A 27,220-nucleotide genomic window follows, 5' to 3' on the forward strand; every position below is an offset into this window, starting at 1 on the left:
AAGTTACAAGTGCCACCGATGTTCAAAAGTCTGTTCTAGGAACATGTTAAATTCAATATAAAGCACTGTCCAGTTAGAATCCGGTCGCAGATAATCACTTATATCTCAGAGATGGAATAACAAACAGGAAAGGTTAACAAACAAAGATAATTTACTATAGTTTCATGGAAAAATATCCTTAAAATTATTAAATTTAATTTTTAATACATTTTCTCATTTTTTCCGTGATAGCTTCCTTAAAAATCTGCACAATGGTAGTAAATTTTAACATCAACCCCTTCGGCGTATTTGTTTAACAATCGGGTCATCTCTGTAGTGTCCTGAGACCCTCTACCAGTCTGATTAGGAATCCAAAGAAACTTTACCAAATATTTCTCTTCTTGCGAAATTAAGGGCTTATCAGTGAATTCCAATGAAGCGAAATTTGAGTGTTTTTTTTTGTTTATAAACACTATCCAACAATGATGACACCACTGCACATCTCAGGCTGTCGTGATAGCTCACCAAAGTAGCTCAAACCTCTTTAGATCCCTTGTGGGCATTTTTGAAAAGCAGCACGCGATTCTTGAGGTTATCATCTTTGTACACATTTGGTGTCAAAATCGTGATGTGAGAAAACGATGTCCTGAGCTCGAACTTCCTGGCAAATCTTGGAATTCCAAGCAGATTTATCCATGAACATAAACTTTAATCTTCCTTGGACACTTCCTCATGGCATGGTTAACAATATCTGAGCACATCACACGTAATGGTTTTGGAGATATTAACATTTTTAGCGACTGTCGTACCTAACCACCCTAAATTTTCAACGTGTTTGTGCAAGATTTTTTTCCTTCGTATGTCTTCAATCTGAAATAACTTTTCACTCGTAGCAAGAAAATCGATTAAATTTTCTCCGTCATTAGAGGACTTGTTTATGATCAGACTGCAGTGAAAAAAATATGATTATGATCATTTAGAGCGTCACAATAAATTATCCTTTGCGTCCGGATTCTAACTGGACAATGCTTTATTTGCTCTCTGTCTAGAAGTTATGCCTGTATCCATGATATTTTTGAAACCCATGACGTTAATATCACATAGTCTACTCTGAATAATATATTTATGGAAAGCCGAGTTGATCCAATATAACTAATATTAGTCATTAGTATCATTTATTGGTTGACATGATCATGATCTTCATCGTTTATGGTTCATTGCTTTCGGTGACGACGGAGCGATAACTCATAAGTTAAAACTCGGTCCCAAAATTTAAATTAATGATGAACCATACATACCAACCATACATAAATGATGTTAATTTGATTAAAGTTGAGCTGCCGTTCATTACCAAGACATTGGCATTCCTGCACGGTTAGCGACCGTGAGCCATAGAAGCGGGATGAAAATGTTCTCCAAGATGCAAATTAATTTCCTTTTCTATTCATTTAGGTCACGTTTCATCATTGGCGTAGGTAAGGAGTGGTGGGGATGAACATAATTCTTTGGAATAAGAGTTTACGTTCAGTGTGATTCAATGAATTTTTTTCATTGCTTTTATGTTTTACTATACATATTATTTTTTCATAAGAGCAGTCAACCAAATATATTTCAAACTTAAAAAATTGTACTTTTAATTTATATCAAATTCAACAATTCAAGTCAAGTTAGGTTCATCCAAAGTCCTTTCAGTACTTTATGCTTTCCAGTCGGATGTATAAAAATGGTCGATGGTCAGAAGGTAGCAAGGACAAAAGGTCAAAGGTTCAAAAGGTCGAAAGGTCGAAATAAAAAAATAACTAGATCAAAAGATCAATAGGACAAAAAATCGAAATATCGAAGGCGGCTGCTAGCAATAAAACTGAAAGGGCCAAGATTTATAAGGTATACGTGGATTTCAAGATTATTCAAGTACCTGCAGCGCGATGATGTACACAGAAAAATATATGTAATTAAAATTCAGCGAGAAATCATGCACATAAAGGAAATGCTAGAGTTAGTGCACTGTTACATGAGATATAATGTAAAAATACATTACCATCGTGTAAATTTCCACCAACCATCGCGTAAACCATCATGGACTTCAACCGGTTTTTTTTTTTCTGTTCGGATGAGCCACTGCGACCTGTATTTAGATTTTTTGTGGCAATACCCGTCTCCTTAGTATTTGGTGCATGTCGTACTGCTCCATTGTCATTGAGAGGCAATGGAGCATCGATTTCTGTACAGATCTTGTTTTGTTACCTCAGAGGTTCGAGAAATCGAATGTGATGAAAAAGTACCGTTTTCACAGGGAAATAAATCCCAGCGAAAGTGCGCCCTTAACCACACATAATCGATTCTATTTCTGAGAAAAACAAAACGGTAGAACTGATATTTGTCCATGCATCGAAACTCTGGCTTCATCCGTGTCTTGTTCCTAGTTTAGTCCCAGGACAACATTGAAAAACCCGGGGCTTTAGGCTAGTTGCAAAACGCTGTCAAATTAGAGAATGCGTTCGGTAATAAGAATTCACGTGAGTCCTTGTATCACCAGTACTTATCAGTCCTTAGTAGGTTATTACGCAATTAGATACGCAAAGCATGTTTGTTTTCCTTGCATCAAGTGTAGTCTTGGCGAGGACAAACCGAGTCTTTAACTATCCGTAAGGCGAAATAAATGCAATTTTAGAAACTGTCACTAGTAACAAGGGCTTTGTACCATGAATCCTTTTTACCAAAACGCATTACCCTAGCTTAACAAGCTGGATGTCACCAGGGTTCAGTTTGGTAGATCTTACTCCGTAACGCAACCCAAAAGGGAGATCTACCCACGTTACGGGCTCCGTTAAAGATCGAGCATGTTTTAAACCCCCTCAACCATTCATCCCTCAGCACGGGTCGCCTGACACCTTGGATTGGGGTTCCCTGTTTGGTGGACTTTTACCCCCGGAACAGGGGGTCCGTAGTGCTATTCTAAGCCGGCAACTACACGGGCAACTTCAACCGGTTACGTGAATATTAACGGAAATTTACACGATAGTAACGTAACTTTACATGATATCTCATGTAAATATGCACTAACTCTACCATTCTCTTTATGTGCATGATTTTTCGATGAATTTCACAAGTTTTTTTTTCTGTGTACAACTCATGAGTAGCAGACGTCCGACATTTTTCAAAACGATGCATTGTCTTTATGCAAATATTGCGCGAAGACTTACGCAATTTGTAAAATTTTGGTAAAAAGGTATTAAACTCAAAACAATTTTAATTGCCTCCAACAATTAGCAAATTACTGTCTCCACTCTTCGGTTTTTTGTCCCTTCCTATATCGCTTTCTTCGGTTGTGGTTTCTTAGGCGGGAAGTCACACCTTACTGCAAAGCTCAAACATGCCCACTTTCTCTTGGAGTTACCAGCGGTTCAAGCAAACCCAACATTCCGCCAGTTACTTTTTTACGTTGACACCGTTAAGACGCGGACTAGCGATTAAAAACTTTTCTTCGGAATTATTTGTTACAGTAGTTATAAGATGCCCTCCGAAGTTGTGTCTAGTTTGATGCTAAGTTTATTGTGCTTCCATCTAATTGCATTTTCTTGGCCACTGGCACTTGCTGAACGAGAACGAGAAGACCCATCCACCAGGCAGAATTGCCCGACCTGTGGTGAGACAACACTGTGGTGGAACTTGCTTGTTGATTGAAGACTCTGCCGCAAGGCTCTGAAAGTTCTAAAATGGCACGGATTAAACTTATAATTAAATTTATCGATTAACTACGTTTCGTTGAAGCATGTGGTGGTGTGAAGTCAAACTCTCGCATCATTGGAGGCAATCAAAGCGACATAACTGCGTATCCATGGATGGCAGCTCTCTACTACCAGGAACGGTTTACATGTGGGGGAAGCCTGATCAACGATCGGTACATTTTAACCGCAGCGCACTGTGTCGCCAGATCGAATGCCAAGCATTTTGAGGTGTTTCTACGAAGAATTAATATAAGCAGCACTAATCCAGGTATAATAAATTTGAGATTCATTCAATTTAGTAACTACATAAGTTGAACTTTTGATCATTAGAAATGCTCCAAAGACGGGTGGAATCCATCACTCTGAACCACTACCAGGGAGCCAGAATCAACAACGATGTGGCCCTGTTGCGTCTGACTGAACCCGTTCCAATCGAGCCTAATTTGGTGCCAATTTGCCTGCCGGAGGGTTCGGATAGCTATGTGGGCCGAGAGGTAATTCGAGAGCATCGCTTTTCGGGATGCAGATATTCGAAACCGCAAGCTCATATCAGGCTACAACTTGTAACATCATTTGAATTGTACCTACACAGGCAATGCTGATTGGCTGGGGAACGACGGCCGATGGAAATTTGTCCGATACGTTGCAGGAGCTAACTGTGCCAATTATGTCCAATGTGGAGTGCAAGCGTTCCGGGTATTTCCGGTTCCAGATTACCAATCGCATGCTGTGTGCCGGCTATTTGGAAGGAGGGCGTGATTCGTGTTATGTGAGTTTTAAAATTAGTGTAAAACGGTTTGCATTGTTATGCAATATTGTGTACAAATTTACTTCATCATATACGCTAATTCCCGTCAGTTTAAACGGAAAATAGCCAATAACTACAGATATTACAATCAGGGATGGCATTCCGCACTGTAAATGTGCACAGTGCAGCTCATTTTCATATTAAAACCGCGCACACTTGCACACACACTGAGGAGCATGCCATCCCTGATTGCAATTTACCTTTGCCTATGGCTCATCAGATGTAGGCCACCAATAATTTTTATAACCAGCTCCTAAAGCATTGGCAATCGAATAATTACACTAAATATCACGTTTCAATTTCACTCCACTTACGAGTTGATATTTTTTTTTTCGTTTTGCGTACGACGAAGGCACCACACTAAAGCAGCAGTTATCCGCATTCAGTCCGCATATTCAGTCGGTAAAGTGTTTATTTACAGCTGACTTCCTCTTGGGAGAATGGAAGCAAATGTGTGCGTAGATTTTCTGCATACAAAACATCGTAGGTATTTTACAACCACAGCGAAAGATTTCTTCGTTGCACTTTGATGGCATTTTGTGATCTGGTGAGCAGAAATATTAATTGAAATATTATGGTCGTTATTCTAAAGCTACATTCATGTCAATTTACAACTTTCTGATCAATCGTACAAAGTATTAACACTCGATTTGATTTGTATTCCGAAGAATTTGACCGACTTTTTGTATGAATAGTTACAGCCGAATCATAATTTTAACTATCCTATGTACCTTATTGTCACGTAGAAGGTGTACTGGAAATTGAATCAAGGTTGTGCCCGAAATAGACGTGGACTAGACGAAAATAGAACTCGAGGTACAATTATTTAAACTTATTATTTCAAGGAAATGGTAATCCTTTTACATTTATTTTACATGTTATTTATCCCAACTAACAATTACTCATTTAACAGGCACCATTATGACGAATTAATTCAGCATAATGTTCAATAACATTTGAATTATTTGCACGTACAACCTATGTTCGGGTTTTGCTCACACAAATTTGGAGAAGTTATAAAGCATCATGTTGTGCACCAACTTTTTTGTTGTTGTTCAAAGCGTTTTACAAATATACAAGAAAGCTTTTTATTAAGCTTTGACAAAAATGACTGAAAATAAATAAAATGCAAAAATGTTGAACTCTCACGAGAGTAATTATTTCCTTTCATGTTGAGAACACCTATTATGAAATAAGAATAACATATAAAATTACCTAAATCTGGATTAGAACTCGAGATCTGTCGATTTCCAGCCGCATGCTTTCCTATCTGTGTCATCTTAGAGATGGTGAGATGCAGCACCCACAGCAAAACATAATCTTCCCATGACTCAACTTGTGTTCAGCAGTGGTGAATTAGCACAGCACGTGGTTATCAACTGAACAACGCCTCATACTTCAACAGCTGTTCAGCCCAAAACACGTGTTTTCCATTCTGATTTCGCTGTCAGTATTTTTATCGCACGGTGAGAAAAGTTGTATCGAATGCGGCCAAAAAGCGTTGGTCCTTATTGAAGATATTGTTTCCAGACGTTATTATTGCGAAATGAATATGTTTTTATTTTTATTATAAAATATAGATCTTTATAAATGTATGGCAATATGTGGTGCTATATGATCTTGGACATGGTGCATTCACAACATCTGTTCAGGTTATCTACTCATTCAACAATAATACCGAAGGGTTTGATTATTGAACGTTTACAGCGCCACCAAGCGGCAAAATTCGAAAACATAAAATTTCTGCATACATTTGGACTAGCATTTGGACAAGTTTTCCCATACAAACTTCAAGCGTTTTGAGCGCCCCTTAGGCTTAATTGATTTTACTCAAATTTTGAACGTAGCTTCAGGAAGTCCAAAACAACTGATTTAGGAGGTAAGCCTTTTCCAGATTTTTCGAAATTTTTGTTTTCCATATAAGTGTGTGGGCCACCTTAATCCTCAGATATTCCTCCAGGGGTTGCATCATTAGCTTCTCTTGGGATTTATTACGACCTTTCTTCAGATATTCTTTCAGAAATCTTTCCGGGACCCTCCAGGAATCCTCACAGAGAGTCGTTCCCGAAAACCTTCAGAAATCACTTCAGGGTTTATTTCTTGGCGTTTCTCCGGGAATATCTCAAGATATTCTTCTTGGATTTACTGCAGAGCATTCTGCATGTCTTAAAGACATTTTTGGTACTTCCTTCAAGAATTTCTCCAGATTTGTGTTTAACTTCAGCGTTAAATTTTCCTTCTAAAATGCCTCGCGGGATCACTTGCTCCAGGCATTCTTGTCCACCGATCCCTGTCAGTTATTTACAAGAAATTCTTTCAAGAATTCCTCCAAAAGTTTCTCAATGAATTTTTCCAGAGTTTGCTAGAGAACATGCTCAGAAATTTTTTTAGAGATTTAAGCCCAGTTTCATGTTCAAAAGCAATAATTCAAGAAACTTCTTGATCGATTCCCTTAAGAAACTTTCTACAACGACTATCAACTGCGTACCAACTGCGTACTGCGATCAAAGAAAAACGATTAATTGAGCGATTCCTGATAGGAATTTCCCACGCTTCAAGATAAGCCGGTCAATTACTTCTGTAAACAGCCCTTTATTCAAAAATTCCTTCAGAACCTTTGTCTACAATTTCCGCACGGATTACCGCAGAAACCTCTGTAGGGAATCCTTAAGAAATCTCTGAAATTTGAAATTAAGGAAGTTAAAACACATCTCTTTGGAATTTGGTACCTCCAGAGACTCAATCAGAACCTCAGGTATCCCTTAATGATTTTTTTCTGATTGTTTTATGTAAGTTCATGAAGTACTTCTGTGAAAATCGTGGAAAAATATGTGAACAACAAATTTCTGGAGGAATCTGTGATCCCAGACCTCTGAAAAAAAAAACGAATGTGAACCTCTAATATTTTTTTCAGTAACCCCTGACGAAATTTTCTCAGAGATTTCTGGAAGAACTAGGAATTCTCGGAAGAATTTCTCGAAGAAATACATAAACTACTGAAGGAGTTTCTATTTCTGAAGGAGTTCCTAAAGAAGTTTTAGAAGCAATCCGTGGAGAAATTGCTGATAGAATTCTTGGAGGCATATTTAAATAAATCTTCTATCTTATTCCTCTAGAAATGCTTGGAGATACTCCTAAAAGAGTCATTGAAGAAATATTCAAAAAAATCTCAGTGAAGTTTCTGTAGGTATTCTAGAAGCAGTTGCTGAAGAAACACTGGAGAAAAACATGTAAAAATCTTTTAGATACCTCTGGTGGAATTTATATAAGAATTTAATAAATGTTTAGAAACTCGAGAACGTATTTTAGATGAAATCTCTAAGGACATTTCTAATGAAACATTCAAACTTCTGTAAAGATTCTCAGATAAATCTCACGAGAAACTTCCAAATCAATTTCTGTGGGAATTTCTTGGATTTTTTTCTAAAGAAATTCTTAATAATTTTGAAGAATCCGACTAAAATCATTGGTATAAATCTCTATATGAATTTCTACAGAAATCTCTGGATATCTGTTGAAATTTCTAAAAAATATCATGAAAGAACTTCAGAAGGAATTCCTAGAGACATTATTTAAATAGATTTATTGAAGAATCCCTGAAAGAATTTATGAAGAAATCGATGAAGGAATCTCTGAAAGAAATAATGGATAACTTTATAAAAAATAATTCCTGGTGTTATTTCTGAAGGAAGAACGTTTCATAAATTACGTCACACTTTGAGGAAGGAGGAGGTTGAGCAAAATGTGGCAATCAGAGGTCCCATACAAAAAGCGTGTCACAAAAGAGTGGGGGTTGAAAATACACAATTTTTGTGTGGCTTTTATATAAGGAATGGACTTTTCGTAAGGAATCTTGTAAGGAATCAATGAAGGTTATTCGAAGTGAAATAGTTCGAAGTTCTTTGAAAAATTCATGAGCGAACTCAACGCATTCCTAACAAATATTTCTGAAGAACTATTTGGAAGATTATTTAAAAAAAAATCATGGAGGATTTTTTTTTTTGAAGTTTTAAAATATTTTATCTGGGATATTTTGTTTTTCTTTATTATTTTTTTTATCTTTTTAATACATATTTGCATTAAATATTCATTTTTTGACCAATTTCTCATTCCATACAAAACGTAAGGAAAATTTTCACCAGTAGAATATATTAAAACCTTCCGCAAATGAACATATAGTTTGAAAACTGATGGTTTATGGAGACAAACCCGATGTACATTCATTTTTATAATCTGCTGGAACAGACATGTGCGGAGTAATTCGTAGATTGCATACTGAAAGTTGTCGTGTTATAGAGAGGGCTTGTCATGTTGTAGAAACGGCTGTATAAATTCACCCATTCGATAAAACATTTACAATGTCATTTATAGACGCTATAGGGATATTCCAGGTCAGTCAAACTACCTTGGAGTTCAGGCCTTCAGGTCTACACTCGTAATAATAATTTTTAATTAATTAATTTAATTTTATATCCATATCTGTTAAACTGAGAAACGCTACATAATCAATCGCAGCTACTGCAGCAATCTGAAGTCTAAGAGCTCATTATAAAACTTTGGGATATCTAGGGTTGTCCAAACTGTTCTATAATGAAGTCCTTCAAATCTACAAGAATACTTTTATGTGTTTTCATCATATATAATAGTATTGTATAATCTACTGGGGTCCGCGAAGCTCTTGAAATCTCAGATGTCATTCAGAGACACTACAGGGATATTCCAGATCAGCCAAACTACCTTGGAGTTCAGGACTTCAGGTCTACACTCGTAACAGTATCCATATCTGTTATACTGAGAAACGCTACATAATCATCCGCAGTTACTGGACCAATCTAAAGTCTTCTTTTTTTATTATAACCCTTTGGGACATTCACGGCCGTCCAAACTGTTTACCGTCTACCCCCGTTGGTTTGAAAGACACCTCATGCAATCCATCGGGGTTCATTTTTAATTTGAACTTCTAGTAACCCTGTGGGCATCGAAAAACACTTTGGTGGTTTCCCCTTTTTGCTGTTTTGTTTTGATTCTGCGTTCCGTTTCACCCCGTTCCATGAACAGAATGACGTTTGAACCATTTTTTGCAGAGAGGCTGGGGTCAAATTAAAAAGTGTTCAGATTAGATGCAGTCAAACCAACGAGGGTTGGTGGTATAATGAAGCCCTTCAAATCTATAAAAAAAAATTTCATGTGTTTTCACCATAAATAATAGCATAGCATAATCTGCTGAGATCCGTGAAGCTCTTGAATTCTCAAATGTCATTTAGAGACACTGCAGGGATATTCCAGGTCAGCCAAACTTCCTTGGAGTTCAGGACTTCAGATCTACACTCGTAACTGTATCCATATATGTTATATTGAGTAACGCTGCATAATCAACCGCAGTTACTGGAATAATCTGAAGTCTACTTTTTTATTATGAACCTTTGGGAAATTCACGGTCGTCCGCACTAATCTATAATGAAGACTTTCAAATCTACCGGTGTTGAAGAAAAACTTTGTGTTTTCACCATAAATAATAGCATAGGATCTGCTGAGATCCGTGAAGCTCTTGAAATCTCAAATGTCATTTAGAGACACTATGAGAGTTTTCCAGGTCAGCCAAACTATCCATGAGTTCAGAACTACAGGTCTACTCGTAACAGCTATATCTGACATACTGAGTAACGTTTCATAATCAATAGCGGTGACTGGACCAACCTGAAGTCTACTATATATTTTTATGAATCTTTGGGACATTGAAGGTCGTCCAAACTATCCTGAAGTTAAGCTCTTGATAGTAACAGTAGTTAGTCTCATAATGAACTTTCGACTGTAATATGTAATGGTAGTTTTGACATATTCCAGATCAACATCACTACTCCATGGTCTCCGGAGCTTCAAGTCTACACTTGTGATAATAGCTTTTGCCACTACGTTAAGGCGTTGCATAATCCACTGTACTTACCAAAGCAGTTAGAGGAACAATACGCGTTGTTATATATTTTTGGGATATTATGGGCTCCATACTGTTATGAAGCTTAGTTGATAAAAACAACAACTGTAACTTTCAGAAGACTTGTTGGACATGATAGATTACAAATCATAGCTTTTAATGTAATGTAATGATCTGATACTGTCTATTGAATGTTCGGAAGACTTACTGGACATGATAGATTACAAATCGCAGCTTTGTATAATGATATCAGTTACCGTTGCACCCATAGACTTTAAGATCTAAACTCAAGAACAGTTTGGATGATCTAGGATATCCCGAATGATCTGTTACTGCCTATTGAATTTTTAGAAGACTTACTGGACATGATAGATTACACATCACTGCTTTGTATAATGAAAGAAATTACTGTTACAGCCATAGACTTAAGGATCTAAACTCAAGAATAGTTTGGATGACCTAGGATGTCCAGAAAAAAATAGTCCGCATAATATTCTACCGTTTTTATACTATTGAATACCAAAACTACAGAAAAACATAGAAAGAACTCCAGAAGAACGCTTGAAAAAATTCCGGCTTCAAAGGGTTACTCCTATTCTAATTGCTTATGGAATGCTATTTGCAAGCAAGCAAGCAAGCAAAGATAACCGAACACATCGTAGTTGCTACTCCGTGATTGACCAGAACAATCGAAGTTGCACAGAGAACCAATGAATGGTGCTTGGGACTAGCTACACACTCTCAATGTGCACAATTCGAGAGTTCAATATTTTAAAGTCAATAACGGCGCCGGCCACGTCCTTCAGCTGTTGTGTCTACAATCTACATGCATTTTGAGAAAAGAAAACTGACTACCTTATGTGAATTTTCAAGTTTCAAAATAACGCAAAATGAAGCAGCTTAAATGGCTAACGAGCAACCTCTAATAAGCTGATAAGCTCATAAGGTATCCTCCTATCAGAACTTTTGGTTACTTGGGGTGTTTCGTTGTCCAACGATGATGGCACAAATGGCGGCCTTCTGATATGAGAGTACAATACAAACTATTCAGAAATTATTGAATTGGGTATAATATCTACTGTTTGCCCTAGTCCAATTTGCTTTTTCAGACCCTCATCATTATGTTGCAACATAATGTAATGTTGCAAAATTCGCTTTGCGGAAAAAGAGGATTACATTTCTACAGAGGAATACAAAACCCGCCTTGCATTTTATTCGTTCCAGGGCGACAGCGGTGGACCTTTGCAGCTGATGAACCCGTCGACCGGTCGGCACGAGATAGTGGGAGTAGTTTCGTGGGGCAAAGAGTGCGCTCAGCGAAACTATCCCGGAGTATACGCCCGGGTTACTAAGTTTGTAGGCTGGGTCAGAAGCAACAGCCGGGACGCGTGCTGGTGCCAGTAGGTAGTGTGACTATCACATTTCCCGTTTAGTACAGATTGAACTGTTGTTACAGGATAGCTAAGTATATACGACATGATAAAGTTGTGCTCTCTCGTCGGGTGGTATACGTATACGCCCGGGTTACTAAGTTTGTAGGCTGGGTCAGAAGCAACAGCCGGGACGCGTGCTGGTGCCAGTAGGTAGTGTGACTATCACATTTCCCGTTTAGTACAGATTGAACTGTTGTTACAGGATAGCTAAGTATATACGACATGATAAAGTTGTGCTCTCCGTCGGGTGGCTTACGGAGGAGGGATGCTATTTAGAATAATACATTGTTTGCTATTGTGTCCGTGCAAAGCGTTGTGGAACCATTTTTCAGTCCATCTGTCAGTCTGACTGACATCGAGGGTGGCACGAGTGCAGAGAAAAACGGCGGTGGCAATTATTCTTCGGTTGGATTACCATCCTGATTGCCTGCCGGCGACATTGATGGGATGAAGCGCGAAATGATGAATGAGCTGAATTGGTGTAGCAACGTGAAGCGTTGCAATAATTGCGAAAATTTTCACGGTGACGTAGGCATTTAAATGCGCGTTTAAATTGTATAACGTAACAATGCTATTTTTTGTTTTGGCCATCTACAAGTAGTGGATGCGATGTTCAATTGTTTGTTTCTAATGAATCTAATTATAATGTAATAATAATATGATATTTTCTTTTAATTTGCAGTTGAGCTTAATGTTTAGCAGAACAAGCTTATACGGAGATCTCCGTAAGCAAATAATGTTGTAAATCCCTACAGGGTATGAGCACCCTATTCAGCCTATGCCCCTATGCCCATCCTATTCCAAAAACAGACCGCTGAAGCACCGATTGTTTCCGGACTTTTAGTTATCATGCTTGCTCACTTCTAACAAAAATACGGAAATAAAAAACAAAACAAATAGAACTTAACGCGTCTTTTTTTCATACTATTATTGAAGAATTCTTCCCTTAAACCTACACTCCCATATGCGGCTAATGCAGTACAGTGAACAAATAGAAATTGACGTGCTGGAGCAAATCTGAGCTCAGATTCATACTTGAAGACATATGAAATTCAAAATAATAAATTTAGCCTTGTTGAATTTCATGGAACTTAATCTGTTAGTTACTTACCTCACCGGACAGGCTAAGGCCTGAGTGTCCTCTGCTGTACGTAGGAGTCGTCTCCAGTCTACTCGGTCCATGGCTCCAGTTCCGCACTCTGCGAAGGGTCCGCAAAGCGTCCTCCACTTGATCGACCCACCTAGCTCGCTGCGCACCATGTCTTGTTGTACCGGTCGGATCTCAAGAACCATTTTAGTCGGGTTGCTATCCGACATCCTGATGACGTGACCCGCCCACCGTAGTCTCCCGATTTTCGCGGTGTGGACGATGGTTGGTTCTCTCAGCAGCTGATGCAGCTCATGATTCATTCGCGTTCTCCAGATCCCGTCTTTTATCTGCACTCCACCATAGATGGAGCGCAACACCTTCCGTTCGAAAACGCCAAGGGCGCGTTGGTCCTCTGCAGGGTCCATGCTTCGTATCCATAGAGGACTACCGGTTTAATCAGTGTTTTGTGGATAGCTAACTTCGTGTGACGGTGAACTTTGTTCGATCTTAGGGTTCTGCGGAGTCCAAAGTAAGCTCGATTTCCTTCCACAATGCGCCTCTGAATGTGTATCGTTATCGGCGGTCAACAAAGCACACGAATCCTTCAACCGTCTCCATTCCATTACCGTCAATAGAAATTCGGGGTGGCGCGCGCAGTGATTCCTTCGTGGAGCCACATTAATGACTAATCTGATTCGCCTGACTTCATTCTTTAGTCGGATGTACGTTCCCACTATCGTCTCAAATTTACGAGCTATAATATCAATATCATCAGCGAAACCAACCAGCGGAACTGACTTCGTGAAAATCGTTCTGATCGTGTTTATCCCCGCTCTCCTAATTACACCTTCTAAAGCGATGTAAAACAGCAAGCACGAAAGACCCATCACCTTGCTATAACCCTCTGCGAGATTCGAAAGGACTCGAGAGTGTCCCTGTTACTCGAACTACACACATCCCTCCATCATCCATCCATCGTCACCTTGATCAATCGTATCAAGGGCGTAGCCAGAGGGGGGCAGGGGGGGGCCGTGGCCCCCCCTGACCGAGCAACTATATTCTAAGTTAACCGAAAAACTTAGATGATCAGAGTTGTTTTTGACTAGTAAAAATAAAATTTTCCTGCATCCTCGTATTTTTTTTTTATGTATGCAGGAATTCCTTCGGAAATTCTTGGAGGAATATCTTCGGAAATTCCTTGGGCAGTTCCTTGGGAAAATTTTGGATGAATACCTTCAGAGATTACTGAAGGAATTCTTTCAGAAATCCATAGAGAAATTTGTGAGGAAATCCTTAGGTGAATTCCTTACGAAATTCCTGGACAAAATAATTCCAAACTTCCTGGAGGAATGCTTTTGGAAATTCCTGGAGGCATTCCTTCGGAAATTGCTGGATGAATGTCATTGAAAATTCCTGGAGGAATTCCTTCGGAAAGTCGTGGAGGATTTTTTTCGGAAATACTTTTTGGATTTTTTTTGGAAATTCTTGCAGGAATTCCTTCGGAAATTCCTAGCGGAATTCCTGGAGGAATTTCATCGGAAATTCCAGGAGGAATTTCTTCGGCAATTCCTGGAGGAATTCCTTCGGAAATTCCTGGAGGAATTCTTTCAGAAATTTCGGGAGGAATTCCTTCGGAAATTCCTTGGGCAGTTCCTTGGGAAAATTTTGCATGAATACCTTCGGAGATTCCTGGAGGAATTCTTTCAGAAATCCATAGAGAAATTCGTGAGGAAATCCTTAGGTGAATTGCTTACGAAATTCCTGGACAAAATAACTCCAAACTTCCTGGAGGAATGCTTTTGGAAATTCCTGGAGGCATTCCTTCGTAAATTGCTGGATAAATGTCATTGAAAATTCTAATTCATCTGAAAGTCCTGAAGGAATTTCTTCGGAAAGTCGTGGAGGATTTTTTTCGGAAATACCTTTTGGATTTTTTTTTTGAAATTCTTGCAGGAATTCCTTCGGAAATTCCTTGCGGAATTCCTGGAGGAATTTCATCGGAAATTCCAGGAGGAATTCCTTCGGAAATTGCTGGATGAATTTCATTGGAAATTCCAGGAGGAATTCCTTCGGAAATTCCTGCAATGATTTCTTCGGCAATTACTGGAGGAATTCCTTCGGAAATTTCTGGACGAATTCTTTTGGAAATTCCTGGAGGAATTCCTTCGGAAATTCCTGGACGAATTCCATCAGAAATTCCTGGATAATTTTTTTCGGAAATTCTTTTTAGATTTTTTTTTGGAAATTCCTGGAGGAATACCGTCGGAAATTCCTAGCAGAATTCCTTCGGAAAATCCTGAAGGAATTCTTTCGGAAATTCCAGGAGAAATTCCTTCCAAAATTTTTGGAGGAATCCCTTCGCAAAATCCTGGAAGAATTACTTCGGAAATTACTGGAGGGATTCCATCGAAAATTCCTTGGCGAGGTCCTTCGAAAAATCTTGGATGAATACTTTCGGAAATTTCTGGAGGAATTCTTTCAGAAATTCCGGGAGGATTTCCTTCGGAAATTGCTGGACGAATTCCTTTGGAGATTCCTGGAGGAATTCTTTCGGGAAGCGATTCCTTCAAAAAATCCTGGAGGAATTTCTTTAAAAAAAAATCCAGAAGGAATTCCTTCCAAAATTCTTGGAGGAATCCATTCGCAAATTCCTGGAGGAATTCCTTCGCAAATTCTTGACGGAATTCCTTCGGAAATTCCTGAAGGAATTCGTTCGGAAATTCCTGAAGGAATGCCTTGGGAAATTTCTGGAGGAGTTCCTTCGGAAATTCATTAGGGAGTTCCCTCGAAAAATCTTGTATGATTACCTCCGGAAATTTCTGGAGGAATTCTTTCAGAAATCTATAGAGAAATTCCTGAGAAAATCCTTGGATAAATTCCTTAGGACATTCCTGGAAAAAAAAAAACATTCTAAACTTCTTAGAGGAATACTTTATATGATTCCTGGAGGAATTCCTTCGGAAATTACTGGACGAATTCCTTTGGAAATTCCAGGAGGAATTCCTTCGGAAATTGCTGCAATAATTACTTCGGAAATGACTGGAAGAACTCCTTCGGAAATTCCTGGAAGTATTCTTTCGGAAACTCCTGGAGGTATTCCTTCGGAAATTCCTGGAGAATTTTTTTCGGAAAATCTTTTTGGTTTTTATTTTTGGAAATTCCAAGAGGAATTCCCGCGAAAATTCATGAAGGAATTCCAGGAGGAATTCTTTCGGAAATTCCGGGAGGAATTCCTTCGGAAATTGCTGGACGAATTCGTTTGAAGATTCATGGAGGAATTCCTTTGGAAATTCCTGCCGGAATTCTTTCGGAAATTCTTAGGGGAATTTCTTCGGAAATTCCTGGAGAAATCCCTCCAGAATCACTTGGATGCATTCCTTCTGAAATTTGTGGAGCAATTATTTCGGAAATTCCTGGAGGAATTCCTTCGGAAATTCTTGGAGGAATTTCCTTAAAAATTCCCGGAGGAATTCCATTGGAAATTCCTGGAGGAATTCCTCTGGAATTTCCTTCAGAAATTCCTGGAGAAACTCTTTTGGAAATTCCTGAAGGATTTTTTTTTTTGGAAATTCTAGGAAGAATTCCTTCAGAAATTCCAGGAGAAATTCCTGGAGAAATTCCTTTGGAAATTTCCAAAGGAATTTCTCCATGAATTTCCGATGTAATTCCACCAGGAATTTTGCGAAGGAATTCCTTCAGGATTTTCTGAATGAATTCCTCCATGTATTTCCGAGAGAATTCCTCCAGGAATTTCCGTGGTAATTCCTCCAGGAATTTCGGAGGGAAATCCTCCAGGAAATTTCGGAAAATTCCTCCACAAATTTCTGGAGGAGTTACTCTAGGAATTTCCGGAGGAATTCCTCCAGGAATTTCCGAAGGAATTCTTCCGGGAATTTTTAAGGATTCCTTTTGGAATTTTCAAAGGATTTCCTCCTGGAATTTCCGAAAGAATTCCTTCATGAATGTCCGAAGAAATCCCTCCATGATTTTTTGATGGAATTCCTCCATGAATTGCCGAACAAATTCCTCCAGGAATTTTGCCAAGGAATTTCTAGAGGATTTTCCGAAGGAATGCCTCCATGAATTTCCGAAGCAATTCCTCCAGAAATTTTCCGACGGAATTCCTCTACGAATTTCCGAAGAAATTCCTCGAAGAATTTCCGAAGGAATTCCTCCAAGAATTTCCGAAGAAATTCTTCTAAGAATTTTCAAAGGAATTCCTCTTGGAATTTTTAAAGGATGTCCTGCTGGAATTTCCGAAGGAATTCCTCCATGAATGTCCGAAAGAATTCCTCCATGAATTTCCGAATGAATTCCTCCAGGAATTTTGCGAAGGAATTTCTAAAGAATTTTCCGAAGGAATTCCTACATGAATTTTCAAAGGAATTCCTCCAAAAATTTTCCGACGGAATCCCTCCACGAATTTCCGAAGAAATTCCTCGAGGAATTTCCGGAGGAATTCCACCAGGAAATACCGAAGGAACTCCTCCAGGAAATACCGAAGGAATTCCTCCATGAATTTCCGAAGGAATTCCTCCAGGAATTTTGCGAAGGAAATCCTAAAGCATTTTCCGAAGGAGTTCCTCCATAAATTTCCGAAGGAATTGCTCCAGAAATTTTCCGAAAGAATTCATTCACGAATTTCTGAAGAAATTCCTCCACGAATTTTCAAAGGAATTCCTCCAGGAATTTATTGAGAAATTCCTCCATGAATTTCCGGATGAATTCCTTCAGAAATTTCCCGAGAAGATCCTCCAGGAATTTTCAAAGAAATTCCTTCTGCAATTTCCGAAGGAATTCATCTAGGAATGTCCGAGGGAATTCCTGCAGAAATTTCCGGTGGAATTCCTACAGGGATTTTCAAAGGAATTTCACCTGAAATTTTCAAAGGATTTCCGGCCGGAATTTCCGAAGGAATTCTTTCATGAATGTCCGAAGGAATTCCACCAGGAATTTTCGAAAGAATTTCTCCAGGAATTCCTTCACGAATTTCCGAAGGAGTTCCTCCATAAATTTCAGAAGGAATTCCTCCAGGACTTTTGCGAAGGAATCGCTCAAGGATTTTCTGAAGGAATTCCTCCATGAATTTCCGAGGGAATTCCTCCAGAAATTTCAGGAAGGAATTTCTCCAGGTATTTCCAAAGAAATTCCTTCAGGAATTCTCGAAGGAAATCCTCCACGAATTCTCGAAGGAATTCCTTCAAGAATTTCCGAAGGGATTCCTCCAGGATTTTCCCGAAGAATTCCTCCATGAATTTCCGAGGAGTTTGTCCAGGAATTTCCGTATGAATTCCTCCAGAAATTTTCAAAGGAATTTCTCCTGGAATTTTCAAAGGATTTTCTCCTGAATTTCTGAAGGAATTCCTCTAAGAATTTCCAAAGAAATCCCTCCTGGAATTTCCAAAGAAATTTCTTATGGGTTTGCCTTGAAATACCTCCAAAAATTTTTGACGGTTGTCCTCAAAAAATTTTCTTAAGGATTTTCTCACATAATCCCCAAACGTGTTTCTGCAGGAATGTTTGAAGAAGTTTCTCAAGTTTTCGTAGGAGTTCCGCAATACATTCTTGAAGGAATTTCTTGAGGAATTTCCGAAGAAATTTCTCAAGGATCTTTCGCTGGAATTCCTTGAGGAATTTCGTAAAGATTTATAAAAAAAAAACCGAAAAAAATCCTCAACGAACTTATCAAACAATTTCTCACGAAATTTCCGAAGGTATTCCATAAGACATTTCAGACATATATCAAAAAAAAATCCAAACGAACTCTTTTAACAATTTCAGAATTTTCCTTATCAAGGCATTTTTAAAGGAATTCTTCAAAGAATTTCCGAATGAGTTCCTCTAGGAAATAAAAAATCACAAAAAGCATTTCTTCAGGAATTTCCGAAATATTTTTTCAAGGAAGTTTTGAAATTTTTTTAAAGAAATTCCTTATGGAGTTTCAGAAGGGATATCTCATGAGACTTTTAGTGGATTTTTTTTTTCAATATTTTCGAAAGAATTGCTTCAGGAATTTGGGAAGGAATTCTCACAGAAATTTCCGGATGAATTCCTCCAAGAATTTTTGAAGGTATTCCTCAAGGAATTTTCGGAAGAATTCCTCACGAAAACTCCGAAGGAGTTCCTCAAGAAATATTCTAAATCTATTTCAAAGAAATTCCTCATCCTCCTGAAATTATTTTTTAATTGTTTCCTTTAAAAATTTCTGAATGCATTCCTCTAGCAACTTCCAAAGATATTCCTCCAGGAATTTCCGAGGGAATTCCTTTATAAATTTTCAAAGATTTTTTTCCGGTTAAGTTAAAGGATTTTTCGAAGAAATTTCTCCAAAAATTTCTTAGGGTATTCCTCAAGGAAAGGAATCTCAGTTTGATTGGAATTTTTGAAAGAATTCCCCGAGAAATTCTTTAAGTATTTTCTTGAGCTTCTCAAACGGATTTCTGGTGGAATCAAGAATGATATTTGTAAAGAATTACTGGGGAAATTCTCAAAGGAATGCATGGTGAAATTCGTAATAAAACTTCAGGTCTAATTATTGAAAAAAATTCTGAAGGTATTCCCAACAGAATTACTGCAAGTTTTCCGAAGGTAATTTCTGCTGGAATATCTACATTAAAATTACCTGGAAAAATATTAAAGAAATTTCTGGAGAAACTGCTGGATAAATTCAAATTCATGATGGCATTTGTTAAGAAATTCCTGAAGCAATATCTTGAGGAATTCCTCAGGATTATAATCATATATGATTCTTCCATTGAACCATTCCTGTTGATCACCCATATTTCATACTTCACTTTTATTTGTTTTTTTTTTTTAAATGATGAAGTATTTGAACTCTTTGTTACTGCAAAGAGTTGGGCCCACATAGCCGAGGCGGTAAACGCACGGGTATTCAGCATGACCATGCTGAGGGTGACGGGTTCGATTCCCGGTCGGTCCAGGATCTTTTCGTAAAGGAAATTTCCTTGACTTCCTTGGGCATAGAGTATCTTCGTGCCTGCCACACGATATACACATGCAAAATGGTCATTGGCAGAGGAAGCTCTCAGTTAATAACTGTGGAAGTGCTCATAGAACACTAAGCTGAGAAGCAGGCTTTGTCCCAGTGAGGACGTTACGCCAAGAAGAGGAGAGGAGAGGAGGAGAGTTACTGCAAAGTGGGTTTCAGTGTAAGGGTGCTCGCCCCCCCCTGGCCGAAAAGCTGGCTACGCCCTTGAATCGTATCAGTTTATCCGCGAATCCGTATTCGTTGCATAATCTGCCATAGCTGGTCCCCATCAATTGTATCATACGCCAATTTGAAATCGATGAACAAACGATGTGTGGGCACGTTGTATTCGCGGCATTTCTGCAACACCTGGCGGATGGCGAACATCTGGTCCGTTGTAGCGCGTTCACCCATAAATCTAGCCTGATATTGCCCCACGAACTCTCTTGCAATCGGTGATAGACGGCGGCATAAAATTCGAGAGAGTATCTTGTAGGCAGCGCTCAGTAGTGTGATCGCGCGGTAGTTCCCGCAATCCAACTTGTCGCCCTTTTTGGAGATGGGACACACGATACCTTCCATCCATTCCTCCTCCCAAATCTTGGTAATGACCCAGTGTAGTGTTTTCACCAGTGCTTCTCCACCGTATTTAAGAAGCTCGCTTGGTAGTTTATCTGCTACAGCGGGTTTGTTGTTTTTCAACCGGCCAACCTCCTGCTCAATCCCTTGGAGGTTAGGGGCTGGAAATCTCTCGTCCTGCGCACGTACTCCTAGATCTGTTATCACGCTACTTTCGGTGCTTGAAACGTCACCATTGAGGTGCTCATCGTAATGCTGCCGCCGTTCCTCGACTACCTCACGCTCGCTCGTGAGAATATTCCCGTGATTATCTCGGCACATGTCGGCTTGTGGCACAAAGCCTCTGCGCGAGCGATTCAGCTTCTCGTAGAACTTCCGTGTGTCCTTAGCGAGGTACAGCTCTTACATCGCTTCGCGATCTCGTTCTTCCTGCTGTGTACTTATTCTTCGGGAAGACTGAGTTGTGCCTGTTCCGCGCCTGTCTATAATGTGCCTCATTCGCCGTCGTATGGTGTTGCAACATTCTCGCCCATGCTGCATTCTTCTCGATTTTCAACTTGAGTTTTGAGCGCATGCATACAGCGACTAAGTAGTGATTCGAATCTATATCCACACTGCGGTATGTGCGGACATTATTGGTTATATCCGAGAAGAATTAAACGTCGATAAGGACGTGGTCGATTTGGTTTTCTGTTTGATGGTCAAGTTCAAGTTATCTCCAGGTGGTTTTGTGGATATCTTTGCGAGGGAAGAAAGTGCTTCGGACTACCATACCACGGGAGGCCGTTATCATTCGATACGGCGTGCATTCTGTTTTACCCGATTACCGGTCTGTATATTTCCTTTCTTCATACCTGCGCGTTCATGTCGCCGACAACGATTTTCACGTCACGCGGCAAGCAACCATCGTATGTTTGCTCTAACTGCGCCTAGTGCACGTCGATGGTGCTGTAGTTGAAGAAACTGCCCTTAACTCTCATTATGTATTACACATCCTTGCGTTGACCGGCAGCCATCTGATCACACGTTTTCGCATCTTGCCCAACACTATAAATCCTGTTCCCAGTTCATTGGTGGTGCCACAGCTTTGGTAGAAGGTAGTCGCTCGATGCCCGCTGTAGTGTCTACCTAATGGTTGTGCTCATAGGATATCTACCTACATGAAATACTATTCATAACAATACCTAAATGTCTAGGTATCATTCATTATGTCTACCTAAGGTAGTATAAATACGGGTGGTCATTGGACCACACAGCAGAGACTGCACAAGACTTGGACTTGTCAACATCTTTATTATTCTTCTTTTGAAGGATATAAAAGTGGCGACGAGGATCAAGGAACGTGTAATTTCTTTTGAGTTATTCCGAAATTGTTTCTTTTTGGGTTTCAGGTTGTTGTAATAACAAATTGTTATTTTTTGTGGGGAACGAAATTGTTCTTTTATGGTAGAATTGCCATTATGTTGTGAACAGATTGTTCTATTTTGGCCGATGTTGCATTGACGAAATTGTCTTTTTGTTTTGGTAATAACGATATGTTATTTTTGTGGTGAACGAAATTGTTCTTTTGTGGCGGAATTGTCATATGTTATGTTTTGGTGAATGGATTTATGTTATTTGTACTTTTTTGGTAAAGTTGCCGATGTTGGGATAGCGAAATCGTGTTTTTGTAGTTTTGTTAGCGAACAGATATGTTCTTTGGAAGTGACGGACTCGTCAGTTTATTTGTGCTATCATTATTTTGGTGATGAATGTAAATTTTTGAAATTTTCTAAAGGGGAAAGGACTGTAGTGTCTACCTAATGGTTGTGCGCATAGGATATCTACCTACATGAAATACTATTCATAACAATACCTAAATGTCTAGGTATCATTCATTATGTCTACCTAAGGTAGTATAAATACGGGTGGTCATTGGACCACACAGCAGAGACTGCACAAGACTTGGACTTGTCAACATCTTTATTATTCTTCTTTTGAAGGATATAAAACCCGCTTTTTCACACTTTCTGTCCAGTACAACAATGTTCCTGCAACGCCTCAATCTCGAAATTGCGGGGATGTAGTTCGTCTTAGATTATCCTGTCACATCATGCGAAACGAAGTGACTTGCAATTCCTTGTTCTAAGTTTCCTATCGTAGTCCTTTTTTGTAGTTTTTGCCGATTGTATCTCCTCATATGTTGATCGCAATGGGGATTTTTACAGGTGGCTTGCTGGGTCTACGCCAACATTCCTGTCTCGCCGGAGGGCGATCGTGCCAGTTCTATTTAGCGTCCCAACCATCACTGGGACGACCACGCTGATGGGGCTACCATCTTAGTGCCGAGCCTCCTTGGTGAACAGACGCTCGGGTCGTACCTCCTCAATCTAGCTGAAGTCAGAAGGACAACAGTGCCCAGGCTGCACTACCAGCTAAGCACACAACTCTTAGCTGGTGGTCTTTGTCATCGCTTGACCCGTGGAAGCATGAGGTAGGAACTTGTGAGGACCAGACCAATGTTGGGCGCTCTCCTTATCTACTTACCGCTTTGCAGCCCTAAAGCTGTTAATACACAAGGTCAAATATTTGTCCAAAATAAAACAATCCTCAAACATCTTGTTTGACTCGATCGAATTTACATTAGTGTCAAACTGATTTTGTTTCTTGAGTTTTTTACTTGTCAAATATTTGACCCTGTGTACTTCAGGCCTTAGTTTCGAAGCGTGATTGACGTAGTCATCCGGTGTATCGCATACTCTTACATATCAGGGCTCTCACGAGGGACTTGGATCGATATTCAACTTTCAAAATTTATGTAACCGATGAAAGAAAGGTAAACATAGAAAGGTTCGAGAGTCGAGCAATCACATTCTACAAATTGACATGTAACGTGTATAACTAAACCAAGACCAAGAAATATAAGACATAAGATTACTTGTTTATACGTGAATCGTATGTACAAAACTCTCCCAAACTTCGTAGCACAAAAATCAACAACTTCTGCCATAAACTTTCAGCAAACTAAATCATCTGCCGTCCGCTTCTATTTGTGTATCTCCCACTGATACCCAACCAAAGATAGCCCCCGGCAAAAACCGTATACTAGTGCACGAAATGATTGGATTTATTTCAAATGAGAACGAATAGCACTTTCTGTCCGCCCAGCCCAGTCAGCGGCGACGAAGGCATCTTTTGTGTCATCAACAGGGCTGAAGTGGGGACAACAAACTGTTGCTCGGTTTTTATCACCGACACGGATTGCCATAATGTCCGGTTCCGGCGGCTGCATTGTCGTGTGCTGCCATTACCAGTAAAACAAAAGCATCATGGAAATTTATGACCAGAAAGCATAAACGATTTTTTTCACTCTCTCTCTTGCTTCACCTTGCTGTTTTGTGCTGCTGGTTCAAATAACAGGAAAATATGACAATACCAGGCTCACACCAGGGTGAAACGAGGATAGGAGGATGCTTGTGTTGGCCCGAGGAGATATCAACATAATTTTGCATGAAATTTTCAGTAATGGTCCAGTTTAGTGGATTACTAACTTCACGATCATCATAGGAGACCTAATGATCTGATAGGCCAGGAGCAGGATGTTAGACCGACGATTGCATAGTTCTGCGCTTATCAGCTGACGAACGATAACGGTCTACGACTCATCGATTTCACCGCTTCCAAAAACATGGCCAAGGCCATACGTAGCCTCTGTTTTTCCAACACAGCCTTTCTCATTACACCTGGACATCATTACAGCAAACGGAATTGCAAATCGACCATGTTCTGATTGACGAAGACGATACCGTACTTCTCCACCAAAATTGACGACAAGACCTATGAGGAGAAATCTGCTCATTTTATACCTGAGCGAGAAGCTAAGGTAGTGCAGGACTATGAATTCCCCCAACAGTCGGCTAAGGAGGCAGCATTACATTCCTGACCCTTTAAACCGTTGGGGCAGCAGGGATTATAGTCCCGGGGCCTGACGAACGCCCCGCTTGTGAGTCAGTCACGTAGTCGCCGGCTAATAATAGGACTACTAACCCCAATTCAAGGTGCCAAGCGACCCGTGCCGAGAAATAAGTGATCGAGGGGGTGAAAAGGAAGCTCAATCGAAGCCTGTGGGATACCAGGGCACCCCTCACAGTATTTCGTCCCCTACCCCGTTAATGCAGGGCTCTTGCGTGGTGGACCTCTTTTCCCGTGCAACTCGTGGGATCCAAAATGAGTCAAATTAATAAAAATAACAAATTTAGCGTTGCTGGCAACAGCGAGGCTAACCCCTTTTGATAAGCACTCGCAGAGTGAGGTAGCCGTCAGATAAGGAGCTGTCTGGGGGTGCCCACAAGGCTAGGCGTATAGTAACCTCGAAGGTTATGAGTAATGCCGACAAGTCGGACCCAGGTAAGCTGGGAAGGCTGGCCCTGAAAAGCTGGCAGGTGCCATACACGAGAAAGGCGATGCGCTCGTCATGAAGATCAGACAGTCTAAGGTGCCCAAAGGAATAACTTTAATTAATAATGAGCTGTCAAATCGTATGGGAAATCCGTATCGCGTCGCGTGACGCGTCCACTCTGGCCGTACCCTAAGTACTCGGACGTCTTGAAGTCGTCGCCAAGCTTGTGAATCTGGGAGTCGACGGGCGCAGTATTAGACGTACTCGTATGGGCGAGATGATCCTAACGTTCCCGTCAAAATACCCATTTTTTGCATTGCTATCTCTGTCACTCTTCAAAAGGCTCCATTTAAAAATACCCATTTATGAGTTGGGCCGCCGAACTTGGAAATAGGTATTCTGACGGGAGCGTGCTGGAGCTGAAGCGTGATAATTAACGCAAGGGTGCCGCCTACAAAAGTTTGGCGGAAGAGGTCCTTGGCGAGGGGGTAGAGGTAAAGGCTCGCACGCAAGAGGCGAGCCTGAAGGTGAACAATCTAGACGAGGTCACCGAAGTGGAAGAGCTCGTCATGGCACTGCGGCAACAGTGCGACGAGCAGCAGTCGTTCGGCTACGGAAGGGGCCGGCAAGGACCTTAGCCATGGCCTTACCTTAGTCATAGACCTAACCTAGCCATGGTTCAGCTACCTGTGGCGGACGTCAAAAAGTTCGTTTAAGTAGGGCGGTAAAGGTAGGCTGGTGCGTATGTCACCTGACATTCCACGAGCCACCAGAAGTTCGCTTTGGGTGTCTGGAACCAGGACACATGTCGTGGGACTGCAAAGACCCTGACAGGGGCAAACTGTGTAGGAGATGCGGCGTTGAAGGTCATAAGGCACAAAGCTGCACGAGTCAACCCATCTGTATGATCTGTATCGGAAAATCGGGGAGATTAACAGACATCCAACGGGTGGTCCAAGGTGTCCGGCCTTCAAGAAAGGCGCAGTGAACAAATCACAGTGCAGGTAACGCAGCTGAACCTGAACCATTGTGACGTGGCTCAGCAACTGCTTTGTCAGACGGTTTCTGAGTGGGAGACGGATACCACCATCATATCGGACCCATAACGAGTACCCGCCGGCAACGGCAACTGGCTCGCGGATGGGTCCAGAAAAATGGCGGCGATATGGACGACGGGTAAATACCTCGTCCAGGAGTTGGTGTCTACTATCTATGAGGAATTCGTGGTCGTCAAAGTAAACGGGGCCTTCTTCTGTAGCTGTAGCGCCTCCGCGGTGGTCGATCAAGAAGTTCACGCAGATGCTGGACTGTATGACGACCATGCTAACAGGACGAAGGCCGGTGGTAATAGCGGGTAATTTTAATGCTTGGGCCGAGTAATGGGGAAGCCGTTTTACGAATCAGCGTGGTCAGATCCAGCCAGAGACACTGGCCATACTAGATGTCGACTTGGCTAATGTCGGTATCAGTAGGTCGGCTCCAGAGGCACGTTCTCCTCCATTTGGGGAATGTCGGCTAATGCCGGTACCAAGAGTACCTATAATCGAAACGGAGCGGAGTCAATTATTGACGTGACTTTTTGTAATCCTGGCTTAACAAATAGTTCGAACAGGAGAGTAGACGATAGCTACACTCACAGCGACCACCTGGCGGTTCGTTACAGTATCAACTACAAAACCAGCAGACAGCGGGTAGAGGAAAAGGCGGCTAGGCCAAGGCCAAGGCCTCGCAAGTGAAAGACACCATACTTTGACGAAGGGGTATTTCTGGGGCAGCAAGGACGGATGTCCTGGGGCCTGACGCACTCCCCCGCTTGCGAGTCAGCCGCGTAGTTGCCGGCTAAGAATAGGACTACTAACCCCAATTCAAGGTGTCAAGCGACCCGTGCCGAGGAATGAGTGATCGAGGGGGTGAAAAAGATGCTCGATCTTTAACGGAGCCTGTGGGGCACCTGGGCACCCCCCACAGTAAGCTGTCCCTTACCGCGTTAATGCAGAGCTCTGGCGTGGTGGACATTCTTTCTCGTGCGACTCGTGGGAATTAAATATGAGTACTAACAAACAAATTCAAAAACAAGGTGTAGCAGGAAGTAGTGGTGCGATTAACCCCTTCGCAAGAAGCGGGTTGATGCGGTCTCCAACAAGGAGAAGCGAGGAGTCAGGTGCTGGAAGCTGCTTACGCAGCTCGAGCGTGGGAGCTCCTGTCCACTCCACGGCAAGCCAGCCGGCGGAGGTCATGGACGGAGCATGGTTGCTGAGGGCCATCAGCCAAGTATCAGGAAAAGGACGGCCCGCATTGGAGGTAG

General features: G+C 40.8%; 3 protein-coding genes across 4 annotated transcripts in view; 1 reads left to right on the plus strand and 2 right to left on the minus strand.

The window, feature by feature from the left end:
- LOC109397554 (serine/threonine-protein phosphatase 2A activator) overlaps window positions 1-27,220 on the minus strand; it is a 205,608-nt gene that overhangs the window by 113,705 nt on the left and 64,683 nt on the right. The gene's annotated exons all lie outside the window — the stretch shown is intronic.
- The window catches only part of LOC109621277 (synaptotagmin-2), a 135,158-nt gene that overhangs the window by 84,059 nt on the left and 23,879 nt on the right, over window positions 1-27,220 (minus strand). The gene's annotated exons all lie outside the window — the stretch shown is intronic.
- Window positions 2,079-11,942, plus strand: LOC109622829 (trypsin-like). Its single transcript, XM_062850782.1, has 5 exons — window positions 2,079-3,625; window positions 3,751-3,975; window positions 4,038-4,201; window positions 4,300-4,476; window positions 11,672-11,942. The coding sequence occupies exons 1-5, from the start codon at window positions 3,493-3,495 to the stop codon at window positions 11,849-11,851; spliced, it is 879 nt and encodes a 292-aa protein (XP_062706766.1). The 5' UTR covers window positions 2,079-3,492; the 3' UTR covers window positions 11,852-11,942.

The sequence above is a fragment of the Aedes albopictus genome, chromosome 2, assembly GCF_035046485.1.
Source record: "Aedes albopictus strain Foshan chromosome 2, AalbF5, whole genome shotgun sequence".
Lineage (NCBI taxonomy): Eukaryota > Metazoa > Arthropoda > Insecta > Diptera > Culicidae > Aedes > Aedes albopictus.